Source organism: Microtus pennsylvanicus, chromosome 12, assembly GCF_037038515.1.
Source record: "Microtus pennsylvanicus isolate mMicPen1 chromosome 12, mMicPen1.hap1, whole genome shotgun sequence".
NCBI classification, from domain to species: Eukaryota; Metazoa; Chordata; class Mammalia; order Rodentia; family Cricetidae; genus Microtus; species Microtus pennsylvanicus.
In genome coordinates this window covers 69,650,724-69,671,547 of record NC_134590.1, presented here as the reverse complement: position 1 = coordinate 69,671,547, position 20,824 = coordinate 69,650,724, and the positions used below count along the sequence as shown (strand labels likewise).

The 20,824-nt window shown below is 50.2% G+C and overlaps 1 protein-coding gene across 7 annotated transcripts in view; it reads left to right on the top strand.

Moving 5' to 3' along the window:
* The window catches only part of Tns3 (tensin 3), a 232,056-nt gene that overhangs the window by 121,069 nt on the left and 90,163 nt on the right, over positions 1–20,824 (top strand). For all 7 annotated transcript variants that reach the window (XM_075944308.1, XM_075944307.1, XM_075944310.1 and 4 more), the window contains 6 exons: positions 4,028–4,140; positions 4,839–4,899; positions 5,813–5,888; positions 16,635–16,764; positions 16,983–17,048; positions 18,091–18,195. In XM_075944308.1, coding sequence (XP_075800423.1) covers positions 4,028–4,140; positions 4,839–4,899; positions 5,813–5,888; positions 16,635–16,764; positions 16,983–17,048; positions 18,091–18,195 — 551 coding nt within the window. The remainder of the gene's footprint in view (positions 1–4,027; positions 4,141–4,838; positions 4,900–5,812; positions 5,889–16,634; positions 16,765–16,982; positions 17,049–18,090; positions 18,196–20,824) is intronic.

Genomic DNA, 20,824 nt, shown 5'->3' with positions numbered 1-20,824 from the left:
ACAACAACAAAACAAAAGAAGAAAAAGAAATATGGCTCCCATTTTGAAGACCGAGTTTAGTTGTAGCCCCGAACCTTTGTATGGAAGTCTTGAGGTTTCACATCTGCTTTTTCTAGTCCAGCTGCAGGCTAGGCCAACTGACAGTGATTCTAGTGGTCTGCATCCGCTCAGACAGGTCTAGGCTTAGAAGAATGTGAGATACATTGTGGGACCCTGGGTTGGAGCCAGGCCATGTCCTGTTTTGGGCAACAGGCCCCACAAGGAAGACCCTTTTTGCAAACTTCAGCATGTTATGAGGATTCCTCTTAAACAGCCCTGTTTCTGTTTTGAACCCATGAAGTATGATTTTTTTTTCCACTGAGCAGTTTACAAAATGGCAAAATTCCTAAGACTTGCACAGAAGGCGAGGAGCAAACAAGAAGCGGCTCCCACAAATGCCTGGACCCGGCAGGCAAGCGTGGCTGTCAGGGTTTTCCACTTAGAAAATCAGTAGCCTCTAATGATATTGGTGCGTGGAGTAGAGACAGGGAAAACAGCTCATTTTCCAATGCTCACAGTTTTCACCCATCCCTGGCTTAGAGCGACACCAGGCCAGGGTTCATTGTTGCATTCCAAGCTACTGCCCTGCCCTTGAGAGTAGGGCTGCTTTTTTCTGTCTATTTTCTTGCCACCTTGCTTGGTGCCTATAGCAGAAGACACTAATAATTCCTGAGTGGTTCAATAACTGAGTGCGTGTTCCGGATAAACCCCAGGAAACCTCGGAGACTGGAAGAATGTGTAATGACTGCTGGCTGTCATGGGGGCAGCCCCTCTCTGTCGTCTGAATGCCTGTAGACAGGGGGTACTGTTCTGCAGGGTACGTTAGGACCAAAGCCAAGAAATTATTTCAAAGTTAAGATCATAATTAGTTCTCTGTAAGTTGAGGGAGAAACTTATGATTTGTGGCTGAGAAACTCAACATTCTAAGCAACCATGGACGAAGAAGGAATTGCCCAGAACCTCCTGGCAGGGGGACTTGATCTAGATCCTGTCTGTAATCTGCAGATACCCAAGGTCTTTACATAAAATGGCCTGGTATTTGTGTAGAGCTAGTGTGAGTCCCTCTGTGTTTTTTTCAGTTTTATTAGTGTCCAGAATAATGGACTCCATTACTACATTTGTTAAACGTATATTGTACATTGTGCTCATATCCAAACCCCCGTTCTTTTATTTATTCTATTCCTTCTCCTCTCACTGGTCCCCTTCTTTCCCCCAAGTGTGTGTGTGTGTGTGTGTGTGTGTGTGTGTAACACATACATGAAATCTGGGTTCACATATAAGAGAAAACACAGTATTTGTCTTTCTGACATGTTACCATGATGGCCTTCAGTTCGTCCACTTTGCTTTCTTCTTTCAGGCTGACTATCCATCACTGTAAACCTCCTAGATTCCATACAGCACTGAAGACAGCGCCAGCACAGGGTGCCAGGCTGTTACGCTATACTGACTGCACTGTATGGGGAGTCATTAGAGGAAGATAACTTGCGTGTCTGCAGTAGAGATGCGGGTTCTTTTCCTCCAAGATATTTGGTTGAATCTGTGGATGTAGAACTTGTAGAGACTTACTGAGGATTCTTTTCGTATGGGTCTACTGTGAGCTGAGCGCCCCCTAGTGGGCAACCAGGAAGACGTTGTCCATTAAGAGCAAGTTTCCCTTAGGAAAGACAGAGCTGGATGTAGGTGGGGGTCTGCTCTCCCTTCTCGAGTGACCACTTGCATACAGGTGGCTCTGTCTCAGCTTCTCCAGGAGCAAACCTTTCAGATGCAGATTTCTGCTACTGTCACCTCTTTTTGCACAGTGGAAAAAGCAACACTTTCTCTCTGTTTTGGTTTATTTAGTTATTTAGTTTTTTTTTTTTTTTTCCTTTTTAGGTAGGGAATCAGGATAGCCTTACACTTACAATCATTTTGTTTCTATCTCCCCAGTGCTGGGATCACAGGCATGTCACCATGCGTAGAAAAACAAAAGACCAAAAAACTCCAAACCAAAATCCGGTTTATAAATTGTCTGGCACATGGATGTTAGTCTCAGACAGACAACCAACATGTGGGATTTCCCCCTCTGCAGTACTGATAGGAGCTGGTGACCCCTGAGCTGGGAGAAGTGTCGCCTCCCTGAACGATTTGTCCCACATAGAGAGTGGGGGTCACAAATCTTCAGGTTGTAAAGCGCCGCATACACAACATTTGTCATATATGAGGAAATGTGAGCAGACACCCTGTCCACCCTAGTGCCGGGTAGGGGTGTGCATAAGAGCAGGAAGTGACCGTCAATACAGCCCTCACACCTCCCAAGTCCTTGTGTGTCACTATCTGTCTCACCTGGTTGGTCATTGAAGAGCCACCCACGCCAGGCCAGGTCTGGAGTGTCACTGAGTCCCCTTGCAGGGAAGACGAACCAGGAACACACATTTCCTGGTGTCCAGGATTACCCAATGCTGGGAATAGGGAAGTGCTGTCCTAAACAAGGTCTCAGGTGAAACCATCCTGAGCCTGGGTGAAAGTCCATGACCTTTGTTCAAGGCCACGGAGCCAAGGCAGCTGGTGAGCTCTGCCCCTTCAGGGTGCGGGTAATGGGTCACAAGACGGGCCTCCTTTCTCTACCTGCACACAGCAGATCAGGAAACATTGCTGTCAGAGTAAGCTCACGGAGTAGTGTGCTGGCTGGACCCCCATGGGAGTTTGTAGGGACCTCAGGCTTTTGTGACTTGTGAGAGTTTGCCCTCATCCTAACAAGAAGAACAGTCTGCCACTAGAACGGTGGGACACTGTTACCCCCGTCTGTCACTGTTAATTTCCATACAGTGAAAAGAATACTTGTGAATTATTCTAAAACTTTCTGAAAAGATAGACCCTAAGTTGGGAAAACACTGTAAGTTTTCTGTTTGGTTTATTTTACCTCCAAACTCACCTAGTAAACAAGGGATTTAGTCTACACTCCAGTGGGCATTCAAAGTGTTTTCTTATTGTAAGATGAAGCCCATGACTGTGTTGATCCAGGGGCTTGGAGGTATGAGGACCCCGTGTCCCTGTATTGGTGACAGCCGCTTCCTGCTTCCTGCTTGGTGCATGGACTATTAATTCGATGGCATGCTTGGGATCTCTCCTTGCTCGCTTTCTTCCCCCTTTCAGTATATACAGTGCCATGATGGAGAAAGGCTAGAAGGCGGGCAGATTCCCAGAGAGGTGTTGCAGGTTCTGCTGAAGGTTGTTTGGCTATAGTGGAAGTGCTGTCAGGGGCCTTAGGGGGTTGACTGCTTCTGGGCTCCCACGGGAGCAGGGTACAGGTATGCAGGGCAGAGGGAAGGAAAGTGGAGGCCAGGGGAGCATCAGAGTGTGACTCGGGAGCAGCTCACACTCCGGGCATGCTGTCATGTCATGCCTCACGAGTACCTTAGATCACACACGCTTAGTGTAGAAACTTCTCTCTTGGCTGCCGTGTGTGCAAAAGGGTGTGGACATTTCTGTAAGGTCAGCTTGGGTGCCTGAGGTCAGTGCTTGGAATTCCTATGGCAGAATCACATTAAAGTGTGTGGTTGGCCGTGGGCATACCTGTGCTCAGCTGAGACAAGGGGACTCAGGAAATGCGTGTGGACAGGGCAGAGTTTAGGGGCCTTTGGGAGTAGCTGCTCCTCATGGCTTATGTGGGAGCCCTGAGTGGAATGAGCTGCTGGGGCTGTGCAATGTGACTCTGTCTCAGGTGCTGGCTGGGGAGCAGGTGAGGAGACCTCCCAGGTGTGGGTGTCCGTGTGAAAGAGATGCTTATACATAAATGACCCAGCGCCAACCGTTCCCAGAGCTGTGGATGGAGCTCCCGCCGGGCAGCGACTCCCCTACTCTCAAGCATGGGATAACTGCTACTTTTTGTGTGCAGTGGGACAAGGTGTCCCCAGGGCTTCCAGACGCAGTTCTCATTCCCCTCTGCCTGCTCCCGAATCTTCCAGCATCTGGGAGTCAGTTCTGGAGTCTTAGCTGCTGTCCTCTGCAGGTATGTACAGTTTCTCAGCGGGCTACTGTCAGGGGCGATGAAGATGAACGCCTCACCCTTGTTCCTGCACTTCGTCATCCTGCATGGCGCTCCCAGCTTTGACACCGGAGGAGGTAAGAGACTTCTCATCCCAGGCTGGAGTCCTAAATTAGAAGCCTTTTCCTCAGATAGCCTCTAGATTCTCTACCCATGCTTCCTGGGTGTGTGTGCAGCCCCAGTGTGCGGGCAGAGCTCCAGCTTGGTAAGGTGGGACCAAGTCGTCAGTCACTGGGACAGGCAGTCGTGAAGGGATGACAAATAGCCCCGTGACCCAGGTACAGGAAGTCTGGTTAGGCCAGGGTCTTTTTTTCTCAGCAGCTCTGTGATTCAATTGTGTTTAAGCTTGGCAAAATGGAGAGAAGCCAGCATGGCTGACCATCCCCTAACTTGGGGTCCTTTCTTTTTCCTCCATAGCACATTCCCGTGGATCCTGTCTCCCTATTCCATGTAGGGGCTTATAGCATATAGCATAGACCCTGGCCCCTGTCCTAGGCAGGTATTCCCAACACGTGTCTCAGGGCGGGACCCATCTTCTGCTCCCTGGCTGCCTCTACGTAGGTGCGCACTCATCAGTTGGTCGTATCCGTAGCCTGTAGTCCCCCGCCATTAGGAGTAAGGTGAACTTACAGAGCTGCATGTTGGTTTTGAGCCCCCACGGCCCTCTGGTTGAAGTAGTCCCCTGGTTGGAGGTCCAGGCACGTTACGTTGGTGTTGGGATGTCTGTGCGTGGGTTAATAATCCTTTCTTTCCCTGGCACGTGCCTCTCTTTCAGCCTGCCGGCCTTTTCTGAAGCTTTACCAAGCCATGCAGCCCGTGTACACGTCGGGGATCTAGTAAGTGCCTGGCTTGTGCCGGGTGTGTAGGGTGGCTTGTGCCGGGTGTGTAGGGTGTGTAGGGTGGCTTGTGCCGGGTGTGTAGGGTGTGTAGGGTGGCTTGTGCTGGGTGTGTAGGGTGTGTAGGGTGGCTTGTGCCGGGTGTGTAGGGTGTGTAGGGTGGCTTGTGCTGGGTGTGTAGGGTGGCTTGTGCCGGGTGTGTAGGGTGGCTTGTGCCGGGTGTGTAGGGTGGCTTGCGGGTTGGTTGTGAAATGAGTTGTCTCTCCCACAAGAAGAAGCAGACCCGGTGGGCCGGTAATGCTGAGAGCCCAAAGGAGGTGTTCAAGCTGCTGCTGAGAGAGGGGCCTGGTCCCCTAGTCTCTAGTTGGTTTCATTAAGGGACTGAACAGGTTGGGAGAGGAATTGTTACTGTCTGGAAGTGGATACACTGGGAAGTGCTAGGACGAAGTCCCTTGGGGCTTTCCTTTCTCGCTTGTGTTTTGGATATATATCTTCAGAACCTTTATGGCTCTCTGAGTTTGATTAGCAATTCATATAGCTAGCACTTAGCTATGAGAATGGCAGAAAATGTCTTGGCACTTACAAAGACCCTTTACCCCTTTCTGGGCTCAAAATACCCCACCCCCCGCCATGACACTGTGGAAATTGCATCCTCAGATTGCCCCAGAAGCTGGGTCTGTCCCTAGCTGAGATATCCCTGAGTGTGACTTTTCCAGCCTGGGGCTGTGATGGGGCTAGACTAACTCTCCCCAACTCAGCCCTCTCGAACCAGCTGACTTATTTCTGTAAGGTAAAGCCGCTGAGCTTGGAGTCTGGGCTGTTTGTGCCGGTTCTTGCCATTTTCTCAGCGTGTGCTACTGTGGTCATGACATCGTGAAACTCTGTAACGATCTCTTTTCTTGTTCCTCCGAAGCAACGTTGGCCCTGAAAACCCCAGCAGGATCCGCATTGCTATAGAGCCGGCCCAGCTGCTAAAGGGTGACATCATGGTGAGTACCCCTGTGGGTAGCACTGGCCCACACCCACCCAGGATAGTGACCCGGAAGGAAAATTGGTTTTTGCCTTAGGAAAAAAAATCACCCAGTTTATGACTACTCCCTTTTCAACCAACGGGAAAAGAAAAACAGCCGTCCCTCTAAGGGCTTTAATTTGTGAGTGATAATATTTTTAGCAACAGTGACAAATCTCTGTCCTTGCCCATCTTTTCTATCAGAGCTGCTGGCTCTATGCAGGGTTCCCACTCAGCCTCAGCCCTGCTGAGCATCCCACTGCCTGACCTGTGTGAGCCCAGGCCTCCCAGAGTTTAAATATCAAGAGCCAGAGTGCAGCGTATAACTCGTGTTCTTACAGCGTGATTAATGATCGAAACAGTGATTTCTCAAGATAATTTTGTTTCTTGGAGGAGACCAAACATTACTTTTCCACCTCCTGCTTGTCTTGAATGCAGAAGAACCTTTACGCATACAGGAATTTTAGAAAAGGTTTTGTCTGAAAGCCTGCGAGGCATGTGCACAGCTTCTAACATGTGTAGAATAATTTAGATACGATCTGTTCGTGGTCTTGGCAGACCGACTCTGTTGAGATGGTGGGTGATTGCGGAGCTTGTCTTGCATTTTGTTATGAATGACACTCCCAGAGTGGGCACCTCCCCGTTTTCTTGGACAGATGCACTGACACTCATGCCTCTTTATGAGCCGTGGTAATGGTGGGAAACTGAGACGTGGAAGATGACGGGGGCCTGGTGTGAAGCTCCTCACTTCTCTACTCCCAGAAAAAGCAATGCTAAACCTCCATCTGAGCTTTCTGTTCATGAGCCTCAGATTCTTCTATGACCAGAGCGTGTCCGTGCAGAGGCTGGATCCTCTGGGATGCGCTTCTTCACTCCTCCAGCCTCCTTCCCCCCTCTGTCTTCCTTCCAGTCTCCTTTTGTCTTTTTCCCCAGCCATTCTGTCTTTCCTTACATTTCTCCCTCCCCTTTTTCTTTTCTCCTCTTTATCTCCCTTCCTCTCTTTTCACCTCTCCCCCATCACATTTGAAATTTTTACTCACTTGTCTTACTTTTTTCTTTCTTTCATTTGGGCTTTATTTGTTTTTTTCCAATCTTAGCACTGGACACAGGAAGGACAGGAATACAGAGTGATTTCTTTGCCCTGGAGGTGTATCCTGGGGACATAAGCTCTGTTGCAGAAGGGGACCTTAAGATGCTGCCTAGGCTAAGGAGATTCTGAGATACCCTTGACGGTCCTTGAGGCGCTTGGCTGGAAGAGCATGGCTCTAGAAGGTCGTGGCAGCTTGACCTCATGCTCCAGGGTGGGCCTTCCTTTAATAGGTCTGTCTTTGTGAGGAAGCTCATTGTGTTGGAAAGAGATATGCCTGGCCCTTTTCTTTTGGGATCTGTGGCCGCTGCCTCGGAAGGACCATGTTTAAATTTTGTGATCACGAATGGAGCAAAGTCCCCATCAGTCTTCCAGGACAGTGCCTGGTGGGTGTTGAGAGGGCACAGCATGGGAGACAGACAACATTATGTCATCCTGATGCATTTCAAGCCTTTGTCACTATCAGAGAGGTGGTCATTCAACCTTAATCGGCCATCCCCTCTCCCCTCTAGAGGAGCCCTGCTTAGGCACCCTACCCTGCACTGTGTGCCCCATAGTGGGCGACATAAGCAGAACACAGGCCCCAGTAAACACTATATGCACCTTGACCCCTGGAACGTGGCTCCGCGCAGGAGATGCGGGGCGGTGTAGAGGGTCCGTGGGTGGGACCTAAATACTTGCCACTGAGGTGGTTTAGAGAAAAATCAGGTGACACAGGGAAGGAATGGAGCTTGGCATGGGTGAGGGGGATGTTTACTGGTGAACATGCCTGGACCTGGCCTGTCCTGGCTCTGTGTGTCCTGCGGAGCTGGCTGCTGCTCCAGCTCAGGAAGGTGCTCCTGTGGGTTGCTGCCATTTGCCAACTGGCTGGGCAAATGACAATGTGGAAGGACATCTAGAGGCCACCTAGAGGCAGTTCTTACCTCGTAGGTGACCTATGGCCACACAGTTATTTTTGTAAGCGGACTACTTGAAGCTGTTCACCTCGGGGACTGTACTGTTCTGGTCCTTCGTGGGAAGTCTGAATTGATTAGGTATGAAGCCTTCATAAAAATTTAATTTCCAACCTGAACTTGAAAGTCCAGTCATTTGGGGGTGGTGGTGGTGGTCAGGCCTGTGGTAAGGGAGGCATTGAGTAAGGGTGGGAATCAATGCTATGATAACATATAGGATATCTCCACAAAGAGTGGCCCCCTCTCTTTATAACACATACGACTTGTGAGGTTCTGTGTGCAAGTTTCTCTAATCACTGAAATGGAGAGACCAGGGCAGGGACAGCTGCAGCCCCAGTGAGCACAAGGTACCTTGGAGAGCAGTGCTGGCCTCAGAACTAGAAGCAGCCTAACATGAGGTGTTTCTCGAAGCAGAAAGTGGGTAGCTGTGGGTGTTTGGGTGAACCCGGGAGCCATGGGGCCTATCCTGGGTGTTCCCCTAGCTATGAAGCACAGCCAGGGATGGAAGCCAGGAGCCAGCCTCCGCTGACCCTTAGGAGAGCTGGAGTGAGAACTGCTGGGATCGAGAGAGCAGCAGGTAGGGATGTTGAAGTTTGTTGCAGCTGCGTTTCAGTATGAGGCTTGTGTTGAGTTTGTATCCAGAAGAAGGGCTGTTCTGGTTGGCAGTGTTTGTGAGTGCAGACCCCGCCTCTTTGTTCAGGCTACTGCCATAGAATCCTATTGCACTGGGGTGCTTACATGGGTGGGTGTTCGTGAGTGTTTGCATGGATTCTCACGATGCTTACACGGTGCTTACGTGGGTCCTCACGGATACTTAACACTGGTGCGGTCCGATGTCCAGGGCTGGCAGGTTCCATATCTAGTGGGGATCTGGTTTTTTGTTTGCAAGGGCACCATGTCCCTGTGTACTCACCTACAGGAAGGGGATCTGGAGTCTCGGAGGATGCTGGTGACATTCACAGGGCCTTGGCCTCCTGATCTCCCCGTGTTCCAGAACTCCCACATTTTCATACTGCCCCCGTGAGGTTTAGGGGGTACAAAGTTAACCCACAACACAGGTTGCCATCTCCCCACTTTCCCTGGCTGCTTCCTGCCAGGCATATGGCCTCTCAGGAGCTTCTCTGTCCTTCCTCACTAGTATCCCCTGCTCGTTTCTGACAAGGCCCCAACCTCCTGGTCCTCCTTTTGTCTAATCCAGGCTTAGAGAAGGGTGACTTGGGCACAGACCGTTCAGTAGTGGCATCCGCTCCACCCATGGTAGCCATGGTGCTAGGTCTGTGAGCTTGCCTCATGGGCCTGTTAAGGTCCTTTGCAGCAGCGCCTTCTCCAGATGAGTGGCAGCCCCCTTCCAGCTTTCTCCCTCCTGCCCCATTATCCGTGCTGCTCCTGACAAGCTGCAGGTAATCTCTGTAAGAAGTGGGGATAGCTGCTCCATGGGGGTGGGGACGTGACGGGACAGGGGAGCCCCAGTGGTGAAGAAGCCAGCCTTGCTGGAAATCGGAGAGCATAACATCTGAGAGTCAGGCTTGAATGGCTCTGGATGCGAACTTCATGCTACAGCTCCCCACGGATGACTCACTTCCATCAAAGTGCTGGCACACAGGAAGTTCTAGATCTTTCCACAAGAGATACTTGCTTTTGATAAGACGATTTCCTTCCTGCACCCCTTTTCATGCCCCACATGGAATATTTTTAGGATTGCGTTATGGCTTGATTTACGCTTCCTGTGTTTACAGTTCTTTTCTGTGTACTCTGCGTTTATTCTCTGCAGTGTTATCAGATAGGGGGTGGGAGACGTGGCAGCTGGCGAGGGGATTTTTCCATCGCAGAGTGTCATTTTTCCTTGCACAGTTCATAGAAGCGCATGCTAAGAGGTCAGCTCGCTGTCAGAAATCGGAGAGCACTGTTAGCCTGCTGTGTCCTGCCAGAAAGGCCACGCTGAAGGGACCTCAGCACAGACTGGGCGGCTTGCACAAGGATTTCTTTTCTCTTGCTTTTGGAGGCTAGAAGTCCAACTATCATTCTGAGGTCCTTGAGGCTTTTGATTTATATATATGAAAGGGCATCGCTTACCGTTCAAGTGAGCATGTACCCCAGTGTGTGGTGTGATTGACAGTGGGTTCCATTGCTTCCATGCACAGTGTGATTGACATAGGCTCCAGTGCGGCTGTGTGTGGTGTGATTGACAGTAGGCTCAGTGCTTCCGTGTGTGGTGTGATTGACAGTAGATTCCCGTGCTTCTGTCTGTGGTATGATTGACAGGCTTCAATGTGTGGTGTGATTGACAGTAGGCTCAGTGCTTCCGTGTGTGGTGTGATTGACAGTAGATTCCCGTGCTTCTGTCTGTGGTATGATTGACAGGCTTCAATGTGTGGTGTGATTGACAGTAGGTTCCTGTGTTTTTGTGTGTGGTGTGATTGACAGTAGGCTCCAGTGCGGCTGTGTGTGGTGTAATTGACAGTAGGCTCCAGTGCGGCTGTGTGTGGTGTGATTGACAGTAGGTTCCGTTGCTTCCATGCACAGTGTGATTGACAGTAGGCTCCAGTGCGGCTGTATGTGGTGTGATTGACAGTAGGCTCAGTGCTTCCGTGTGTGGTGTGATTGACAGTAGATTCCCGTGCTTCTGTCTGTGGTATGATTGACAGGCTTCAATGTGTGGTGTGATTGACAGTAGGTTCCTGTGTTTTTGTGTGTGGTGTGATTGACAGTAGGCTCCAGTGCTTCCGTGTGTGGTGTGATTGACAGTAGGTTCCAGTGCTGTTGGTGATCATCACCTTTGCTGGGGTTGATCACGAGCCTTCCCTGGTGAGCCAGTGCCTGTAGCTTTTGGTCCAAGCTGGGTGGTATAGGAAATTTGTAGAGACATGCTCAGAGCCTACTCCCAGAGCTTAGAAGGCAAGTGCGGGATTGACTGAGTGGGCAGATAACTAACTCAGGCTTCTATGTGCACAGAGGTGAGCTGAACTCCAGTCCGAGTGGAAAATGGTCACTCTGATCACATTGATACCTCTGGTCAGGTATCAATGACCACGGCATACCTGGTGGGCTGTGCTAGGCCCAGAGGGTATAAGATCAGGTGCCCCGGTCAACTCTCAGACCTTATGCCTTGCGCCATAGCTCACGTGTCCCATGCTGCTGCTCCCACCTCAGGAGTTCAGCAGAAGAAAAGATGCTGCAACATGTTCTGTGCTGGCGCTGCTCCCGTGGTAGCGAGCCATGCCACTGTCTTCATCTGTCCTGCGTCCTGGGGTTTGGCGACTCAGGACTTACCACATTCCTCCTCTGCTGCCTTGCCCATCTCTAAATGAGCCAACTAGACATCCAAAGCATGAGGCAGCCCCGTGGCTCTCTCTGGGGTGCTGGTCTTGACTTCTGCCCATTACTGCCCGGTGTGTCCTGTTGTGTGAATGGAGTGTACACCTGCACAGGTGTGCAGGTGGCTTCATTGCTCATAAGGGACCTGGCAGCCACCACAACTTGCAAAGCACTGCAAGGGGCACAAAATGTGTGTCTCGATTCACCTCCCAGTGTGTACGGTTTCACTGGCCCTTTGTATGAGCAAGTCGCCCTTATGTTTTATTGGTGGATGACTGATTCCCCAGTGGTCTTTCACCTTATTCCATCTAAGAAGCACCTTGTCCTCAGCATTTCAGTGAATGTTTACCGTGTGTGCAGTTACATTTGCTTGTTTTTTTTTCCCCTCTGCACTGAAACAAGTTGGGAAAGATAACAAAGATCACGTCCAAAAGATGGAATGGCCAGAATCAGCTTTAAGTGATTTGGAAACACTTCTTGGGAAACAGTTCTCTATTATCAGTTGACTTACAGCCAGCAGATGGCGCTGTTACTGGCGACAGCAAAGCTGACATAGATGTATCTGCTCTGGGCCGTCCCTCTGACCTTTCTCAGTGGCACTGCCAACCCACCGGTCTTTATAAATGTGCTTTTCACAAAAGGTCAGATTTTGTGATCCTGCCACAAAGTACGCTGTGGTCAGGTGCCAGGCCCTCCCTTAGGGAGGCTGCCTGTAGCTTATGTAACCAGCTCAGGAATTCACACTGTTTCAGACCTGCCAGGAACCTGGCAGGGAGCCTGGGGCCTGAGCCAGCTTGCCCCCTCCCCGGCTCAGCACTTGGTCCAGGGCTTGTAAACATCTCTCCATCTGGCATGTTCCATCTTGCTGCCCTGCCTGGGCAAACCACAGCCACTTGTACCTTGCCTTTATGGTTGCTGGCTCCGTGACCGGTGACTGGGCTTGTGAGCACAGGTGAAGCTTCCTCAAGAGGCTGCGCAAATAGCCCTGTTGCTTGTTATTTCTTACAGTGGGCACTTGTGTGTGGTGAGGGAAAGTGGAATTGTCCCTCCACAGCTGCCCCCACCCCCTGCAGAGGCCCTGAAGAGGGATGTCTCTCTCGCTCTTGTATCAACGGACCGTGTTTGTTTGCAATGTTCTGCTTTTCCCCTTGCTATGCTGTGTGGGTCTAGAACCGGGCCAGGTCTTCATCCGTGCTCCCAGGTCTTCGTCCGTGCTCCCGTTCAGCTCCACCATCTCCGGTGTGTTTTCATTGCAGCAATGTCTGCTCATTTTTCATTGCTTTTCGCTTACGACTTCGACAGTGTTGTGAGCGTCCGGAATCACACTCAGCTCCTAGGGAGATCATGGAGGCTCTTTTGACCTTTAGCCTAGATAGTCCCACCAAGCTGAGTTGGGCCAGAGTGGTGCTTCTGTCTCTCCTGGTGATGCCCTTGTACTCTGGTTGTTTTGCTTAGAGGATTTAGGAGGGATTTTGGGTCTCGCTTGGCAGTGCCTCGCACATGGGGAGGAGGGTGGGAACTGACTGTCTTTAAGAGTTGAGTAGTCCCCGTCAGGCATTGTTCTTCCTCAGCCTTCTAAGTGCTGTGGTCACAGGCGTGTGCTCCAAACACACTCGGCTTAGGTACCTGCCTTTAGCTTGGGGGACTCAGCTTTTTCACCTAGTCCTGGACCCCATCATCTTAGCATCCAGTTGAGGGTGCAGATGCATCTTCATGCAACTGTAAGGAAGCAAGATTAGGTCAAGGTTTCCAGACTGTTTACTTAGACAACACAAGGAGAAAACCATGCAGGCCTTTCCATGACCGTCAACACTAACAACAGGCTTGAGCACCAAGAACCCCTCTGCAGAAGCCCTACTTTTACATTGATTATTAAATAATATCACGTACCCGGTTGTTTATCGGCATGCATGTGGGATTAGCTCTAGGACTTGCCTGGATGTTGAACACCTGAAGATGTTCAAGTTCCATATAAAATAGCTTAGTGTTTGGACGCAGCTCATGTATATTTCCCCATCCTTAAAACAATCTCTAGATTGCTCATCACACCTGCTAATACAACATAAACACCATGTAAATAGTTCTCTCTGTTGATTAGGGAATGGCTATGAGGAAAAGGCCTGTGTGTGCTTGGAGAGGGACTGAATCTGTGGGTATGTAGTAGTCTGAAGTAGGGATGGGATAGCGTACATCTGACCATGGAGCTGTCACAGAGAGCTAGATTTGCAAGCTTTCTTAATACTTCTTAGCTATAGCCTCTGCTATCCGTCTTACAGCTAGAGAGTGGAAGGTCCCCAGAGGATGAACGTCCCTGAAGGGTTCGGTGCACATGTTCTTAGGTGCCTAAGGGGGGGGTCTGTGACAGCTGGTGATGGACTGTCCTCATCATTCAGCGCCGTGCTTGCCACAAACTGTGCCCACCACATCGAATTGTTTCAAAGGGAAATGTTGTAAAATCCGAAGCAGAGGACCAGGGCAGTCTAGAAACGTTCTGTGGAGACTCCAGCATGTGTTAACCGTGAGGACCAAAGGGAGGTTTCAGACCTCCCAGTAATCATTATAAAATGTTTTCTATCTTAAAGAGCAGCCACTGGGACCCATGTCAACTTTATACTCAACATGTGCCGCACACAGTTCTGATCTTTGACCACTGATGCTACAAAGAGTGATACACTGAGTGGACCTTGTGGTGGTCAGTGTCACCAGATCAGGGTGTTGATTAACAGGTGGCCTTTTCTCCAAGTCTGACCTGTTGTGGTGCTGGGGTCTGTGGGGAGTCCTGAGATTTCTCCAGGTGTTCATGCCTGGATGAGGATGAGGCAGGGGCAGTGCTGTTGTTCCCATTGGTCCATGGACGTATGTCAGAATCCCTACAGGAGTGATCCCAGGAATGCAGCGTGGCACTGTTCAGTAACAGCTTGCTCAGTCCACAGCCTCAGGAGGATTTGTGACCTTGGGATATGATAAATAAGAATTTGCAAACAGGAGATCACACTAGGCCCAAGGTGCTCGAGAGCTGCCCAACCTGTGGATACCCATCCTCCTCCCACGCCTGGCTCAGACAGAGTTGGGATGCCTGGGTTGTGAGTCAAAGTGTTTGTGTGTAGCTGAGTGATGGCTAGAGAAGAAGGTGCACTCAGGACACTGAGGCTGTGGGGAAGAGGGAAGGACTGGGGAGGGGACCACAGGAGAAGAAGAGTGTAACTTGAGTGAGTGAAGGGGAGCAGAACAAAAATAACTGTGGCTGCATTAGGTCACCCTGTTCCTGGGACTGGGATCTCCGGATGTCCCTGTATTTACCCAGTTAGGTCCACAGGCCACATCCTCCCAACAAGTCCCCACCCACTCTAATGCTAATGCATGTGCCTCGGTAGGCCCAGCTAGGTCTGTGTCCCCTGCCTGCCCTGACTTCTGAGACCTTGACCTGCACATCTCTGTACTCCTAAATGTATATACAATTTGAAAACAAGACTGCCTTGAAAAGGGCTTGGCTTTTCCTCTCCCATCCCCACCCTGCCCCTGGTTACTTCTCATCCTCAAAGGCAGCCAGTGGAGAATAAAACAGGGTTGGAGGGCGATGTGGAGTCAGCCCTGGCTAGAAGGACTGAAGGGTAAGTCAGTGTTGAGACCTGAGGGCCCAGAAGAACATTCTGGAAGGATGTCTTTGATTCCAAGGACCATCTTGGGTTTGAGTCCTGCTGAAGAGTCAAGGACTCTGGCACAGGGAGTAGGAGACTTGGGGCCAGCATGCCATTGGATGTTGGGAAGCAAGCAGGGCTCTTGGTCGTCGTTGCTGATTCTCAGTAGATAGCTGCAGATGGACTGTACCACACAACTGGAGATGATGGGGTCCTTGCCTGAAGCCCAGCAGAGGTGGGGTCCTTGCCTGAAGCCCAGCAGAGGTGGGGTCCTTGCCTGAAGCCCAGCAGAGGTGGGGTCCTTGCCTGAAGCCCAGCAGAGGTGGGGTCCTTGCCTGAAGCCCAGCAGAGGTGGGGTCCTTACCTGAAGCCCAGCAAAGGTGGGGTCCTTGCCTGAAGCCCAGCAGAGGTGGGGTCCTTGCCTGAAGCCCAGCAGAGTGGAGCTGGGGTCCTTGCCTGGGCTTTGGAGAACCTGTGCTGGTCTGGCCACAAGGAGCATCCTTGCAGGCTTGTTTATGCGTTTTTGTTGCTTCTTCAGACTGTTTCCTGGTAGATAGCACAATGTAAACAAGTTGTAGGTCTGCCCAAGGGCTGTGGTTCCCAGCCTTCCTGCCTAGGCTTCTTGGCTTTCTGTTTTCTAGAGTTTCTGGGGGCTGGGGTGGGGGTATAGCTATGGTAAGAGGATGCCCCAGCTGTCACCTGCACATTTTCCTGCCGGGGTGATGGGTGTTGACGATTTGTGCCAGCTTTCCATTTAGCATTGTGAAGTGTGGTGTTTTCCAGCAATCCTTCCCCACAAAGGGTCTCTGACGGAAAGTATCTACACCGTGTAGGCAGGCCTACCTACCACATTCTCCCATGGCTTGGTGTGTCACCCTGGGCACTGTGATCTTAGAGCTGAGAGCAGCTCAGTCGGCCTGGGACCCATGGAGACCCTGGCAAGGCGCTGCTGGCTTGCGGCTCTTACTTTGCCACCTGCGTGAGGTGGCATATTATACCTCTTCCTCATTATGGCCCGATGCTGGGAGGCCTTTGGTAGCAAGATGGGACGGGGCACACCAGGAACACACTCCTGCCACAGTCTGTCTCTCGTGTCTGCACCCTGCTTGTCAACATAGTTATCCAGGGTGGCTTGAGCTGCACCTGAGGTGGAGAAGCCTCAGCTTTTGTTCGAATCACAGATGTCATTCTAGCGCTTCCTTTAAAACGCCACCTCTAAGACCCCTGGATACCTGGTAGAGAAAACAAAACCAGTGCTTGTCTGTCTGTTTGGGTCTCTGTCTGTGACCCCCCTGCCCCCACCTCATCCCCCATGTTCTTGCCTATACTCAACAAACAAGACTACAGTGCTAACCACTGTTTCCATGGCGTGAGAACCAAGAGGCATTAAGTGGAAATGGAGATTTTAGATGAAAGGGAAGTGTCCACGCCGTCAGCTGTTGACATCGAGACTAGAGACCACAGATGTCTTCTAGCACAGCCCCCTGTCTGAAGGGTGTGGCCCATGGCAGGACAAAGGACTGTGGTCTTTTGGGATTTTCCTTCTGTTGAGATAACATGGAGGGCAAAGGGGGACAGTGATGTGCTGATAACTGTCTGCCCCCCATGGCATCTTAAGATGTAACTTTCCAATGGAAACTCCTATCCTGGGGCCACACCATCCACAGTCCTGTGCTAAGCAGTGAGCGCTGCCCCTCAGCCATGCCTTGTTTTCTCGTCCTCTCTTTGACCAGGTGAAGTGCTATCATAAGAAGTTCCGCTCGGCCACCCGCGATGTCATTTTCCGCCTGCAGTTTCACACTGGAGCTGTGCAGGGCTATGGACTGCTCTTTGGGAAGGAGGAGCTGGACAGTGCCTGTAAAGGTGTGTGGATGAAGCCCTGCGGGGTGTCAGAAGCGCTGTCCTTCCCTGTCTTCTTCCCCACTTGCTGGCAGAGAGACTGCCAGCGTAAGAGAAACAGAGTTGATCTGTGGGCAAACAACTCAGAGAAACCAGGCAGAGGTTGACGCTCTGTGTGTGCGGCCCTGGCTGGGCTGGCTGGAAGACTCAGGTGTCTACAGTGTGATGTGTTCATTTTTCAGATGACCGCTTTCCTGACTACGGCAAGATTGAATTGGTCTTTTCAGCCACACCTGAGAAGATTCAAGGTAGGTTGCTGACAGGACATAGCCAGACTCTAACTCAGGCTGGAGACAGTTCTGAGCACCCTGAGCTTCTAGTAATACCTCCCATCTTGGCACATACTTGGGAATTTTTATTATACATGGTGGTGTTGCTTAGAGCCTTATGTAGTCTAGGCACGTGCCCTACTGCTAAGCTTGATCTTAAATGATTTTCTTAAAATAACATATTGGATAATAAGCGGGAGGCGACTCTGAGACATTAGCTCTCATTTGGAAAAGACCGAAAGGAAGTTTGCTTTTCGCGTGGGATCTTCATTAGGGAGCCCTTGCAGGCCAGGGTACTTGCTGGTGTCCCTGACGGTTCACCGCTCACCTGTGAAGTTGTACCAAATGATTGCTTCTCCCCTCGGAAGAGGTGTTTGAAAAAAGGATTGCCAGTACAGTACAGTACACTGAATGTCTGTGTTTCAGAAAATACATTTAATAAGAGAGAATTATCCTGACTACTGTAGTGAAATGTTCCTGTCTGTCACCAAGCCTCGCGCCTATGTCCATTTCAATTATAACTTTTTTCCTTCTTATTATTTTGGAACACAAATCACTTTTCAGTCTAGGCTGACGTCCTCATCATCTGACCTCAGCCTCCCCAACGCTGAGATTGATTATTAGAAGATGTTACCACGCCTCGCTACATGATAGCTTTTAACTCCATTTTTTAAAAAGATTTATTTATTTATTATGTATAGTGTTTTGTATGTCTGTACGCTTGCTGGCCAGAAGAGGGCACTAGATCTTATTACAGATGGTTGTGAGCCACCACATGGTTGCTGGGAATTGAACTCCGGACCTCTGGAAGAGCAGTCAGTGCTCTTAACCTCTGAGCCATCTCTGCAGCCCCAACTCCATTTTTAATTGCTTAGGAAGTTATTACTTTTTTACCAGGCTCATTGTTACGGATTTAGGTAGGAAAGAACCATTAAACCGAAGACTCACGTATTATAATTTCCCATGACGTTTTGAAGCCCTGGGCTCTGCTAAGGCTAACACACCTATTGTGCCCCCACAGGATCCGAGCATCTCTACAGTGACCAGGGGATGATCGTGGACTACAACACAGCAGACCCTCTGATTCGGTGGGACTCCTACGAGAACATGAGTGCCGATGGCGAAGGTGAGTGTGGTCAGGGTGGAGAGAGCATGTTCATGGCTACCTCAGCAAAGCCCTGATGCTGTTGCTTACAGTGTGACCATCACCCCGCACCCCACAGTCAGACAGGTATACGTGTCTGACACTGTGGGATTTGAAGGCACTCACAAGGGTCAGACTGGTGAATTTAGATCAGGGCCTTTATGAAGCTGTAGCATGTTGAGGGTTGGTTGGAAGCCTCCTGCCTGGAGCTGGGAATGTGTAACGCTGGGGCCTGGTGCCTTCTATCTGTTTTTCCCATTTGTGCTGGGGAATGCCCATAGCAGTCCGGGGTGACTTCTGCTTGCTCTATAGCCCAGACTCAAATCTTCTGGCACTGTTCAGGTTTGCTTGTTATTCAGGCTGTAGGTGGACGCCCAACTACTCAGCACAGTCTCCTGCCCACCCACAGAATGTACACTGTGACTCCCTGTGACCTCTAAAGCAGATAAAGAATAAAGAGACAGTCATCTCCTGGGGTTACTAAGAGAAGCCACTGAGGTTGATTGCTGAGAAGTGGGCATCCAAGTTTCTTTCTTTGTTCATGTTTTGCTGTTAACTTTAAAAACAGTGCGTTTTATTTGTTTATTGTGTATTGCAGGGAGGTCATGAGCATGCCACATTGTGTGTGTGTGTTTGTGTGTTTGTGTGTGTGTGTGCTTACGCACTTGCATGCTATGTATAAGTTCCTTGCATGCCATGTGTGGTGGAAGCTTGCAGGATTTGTTTTTTCTTTCTGTTACGTACATTCTGGGGATCAAACTCTGGTTGTCAGTCTTGGTAGCACTAATCAAAGCCCTAGTCCTGGGCCTGGGAGGGCACAGGAGATGTTGACCAGGCAAACCATTGGTTAGATTAGAACCATAGAGCCATGTATTGGAGTAGCCAGTAAGTGGCTATGTGGAGAAGCCACCAACGACCAACTGGGACATCTCTCTGACTTAGTCTTTTATATGTTTAAACTACTTGACTGAGAAGTAGTCTTTCTCCTGCTGGGAGAAAGAAAATTGGAGTAATTTTTGTCAAGTTAGGTACATCCTGATGTCAGGGACATGACCCACACCAGCATCACAGGCTTGTCGGTCACTGGGCTTCCAGACCTGGGTAGATGGTCAGTGCTAGAGACACAAATTCTGTGTCCCCCTGCTTGTGCTGGGGAACTCACATGGCTTTCTGTGCGGCAGAGGGTGACATTTCATCAGAAGGAATTGCTGGGGTGTCAAAGCCATCTGGACTAAAAGTTGTGCCCGAGGTAAAGGGTGGGCACTCTGGGCATCAAAACAGGTGAAATCTGGATGTGAGCAGGCAGGTGTGGACACGGTGAACCTTTCTCTATGGGTCCTCACAGCGTGAATCATCCAGAAGCCTAATCCTTCAGGTGCCGGCACAGAAAGCAATTACAGCTGAGCACGTTCAGAAAACTTTGCACTGTGTCTCAAAGACCCGTGCTGTACATAGGAATTCTTGCGAGTTCCCTGTTAAGTGTATTTGTACACGATTGTCAGCCTGTTGATGTCTGATAGTGTGCGGCACAGCTTTTCCCCATCAGCCACACTTCTGCTGCCTTCCACTGGAGAAGAGTGATGGGGTAGCCCCTGCAGTAAGAGTAAGGGACGCTTTGGAGAACGGAATGGAATACCATCAGTACTGGGACGGAGTGGGGAAGGTGGCCAGGCAAACCACTGGCTAGATTAGACCAGGGGGCCAAGCAGTGATGTAGGTTGCTTTACATACCGGCCACCAAAGACCAGGGGGATGTGGTCAAGAAGTCTTTCTGGAGTCGTGGAAATGTCGTTCTTTATATGATGGAAGTCAAGTTACATACATGTAGATGGAGGACTCTGACGGTCAGGGTGCCCCGAGAGTCAGTATTGAAAGGCTCAGTTTAAAGGATGAAGGGCTTGTGATATCAGAGATTTCAGTCCAAGATCACCTTGTCTGCATCACTTTTGGCTGTGACAAACGCATCATTAGAAGAAGGGTGTGGCAGAGATCCTGACCTGGCATCGGAGAGGTAGAGGTAGGAAAAGAGGAAAAAGTGGGGGAGAGGATACAGACTTTAAAGACAGACGGAGACTGCTTCCTCTACCAGACCCCTCCTTCTTGGCTGGTAGAGCCAGAGGCAACAGTCAGAGACCCACAGAAAGCTGTTAGGTGGCTGCTGGGAGCATCTTGCTACTGTTTCAGTCTGTCAGATGTAGTAACAGAATATCAGAGCATTGTGTCATACACAGCCCTGGGGGCTGGAAATGGGGATCAGTGTGCCTACAAGGTGGTATTTTGCTTAGGTCTGGTTGTATAGCACTGCTGTCTTGCTGTGTCTTCATGGCAGGAAGATGGTAAGAGAGCTTCCTGTAGTCTCTTTGATAAGGGCACTAGTCCCATCACAAGGGTCCCTTCGAGGCTTAATCACCTGCTAATGCCATTCTCTGGTTGATGGGATTCAACATATGGGATTTTGGAGGACCACAGGCATTCAAACTATCATAGATATTTGATGTGTTTGTTCAATGAACTATCAGAGAAACGATTTAATCTTTACCTGTCTATTCTGACAGCTCCCCTTGGGGTAATCTTTCTCTCAGTGTCTCCCAAGTAAGGCAGCATGATTAGG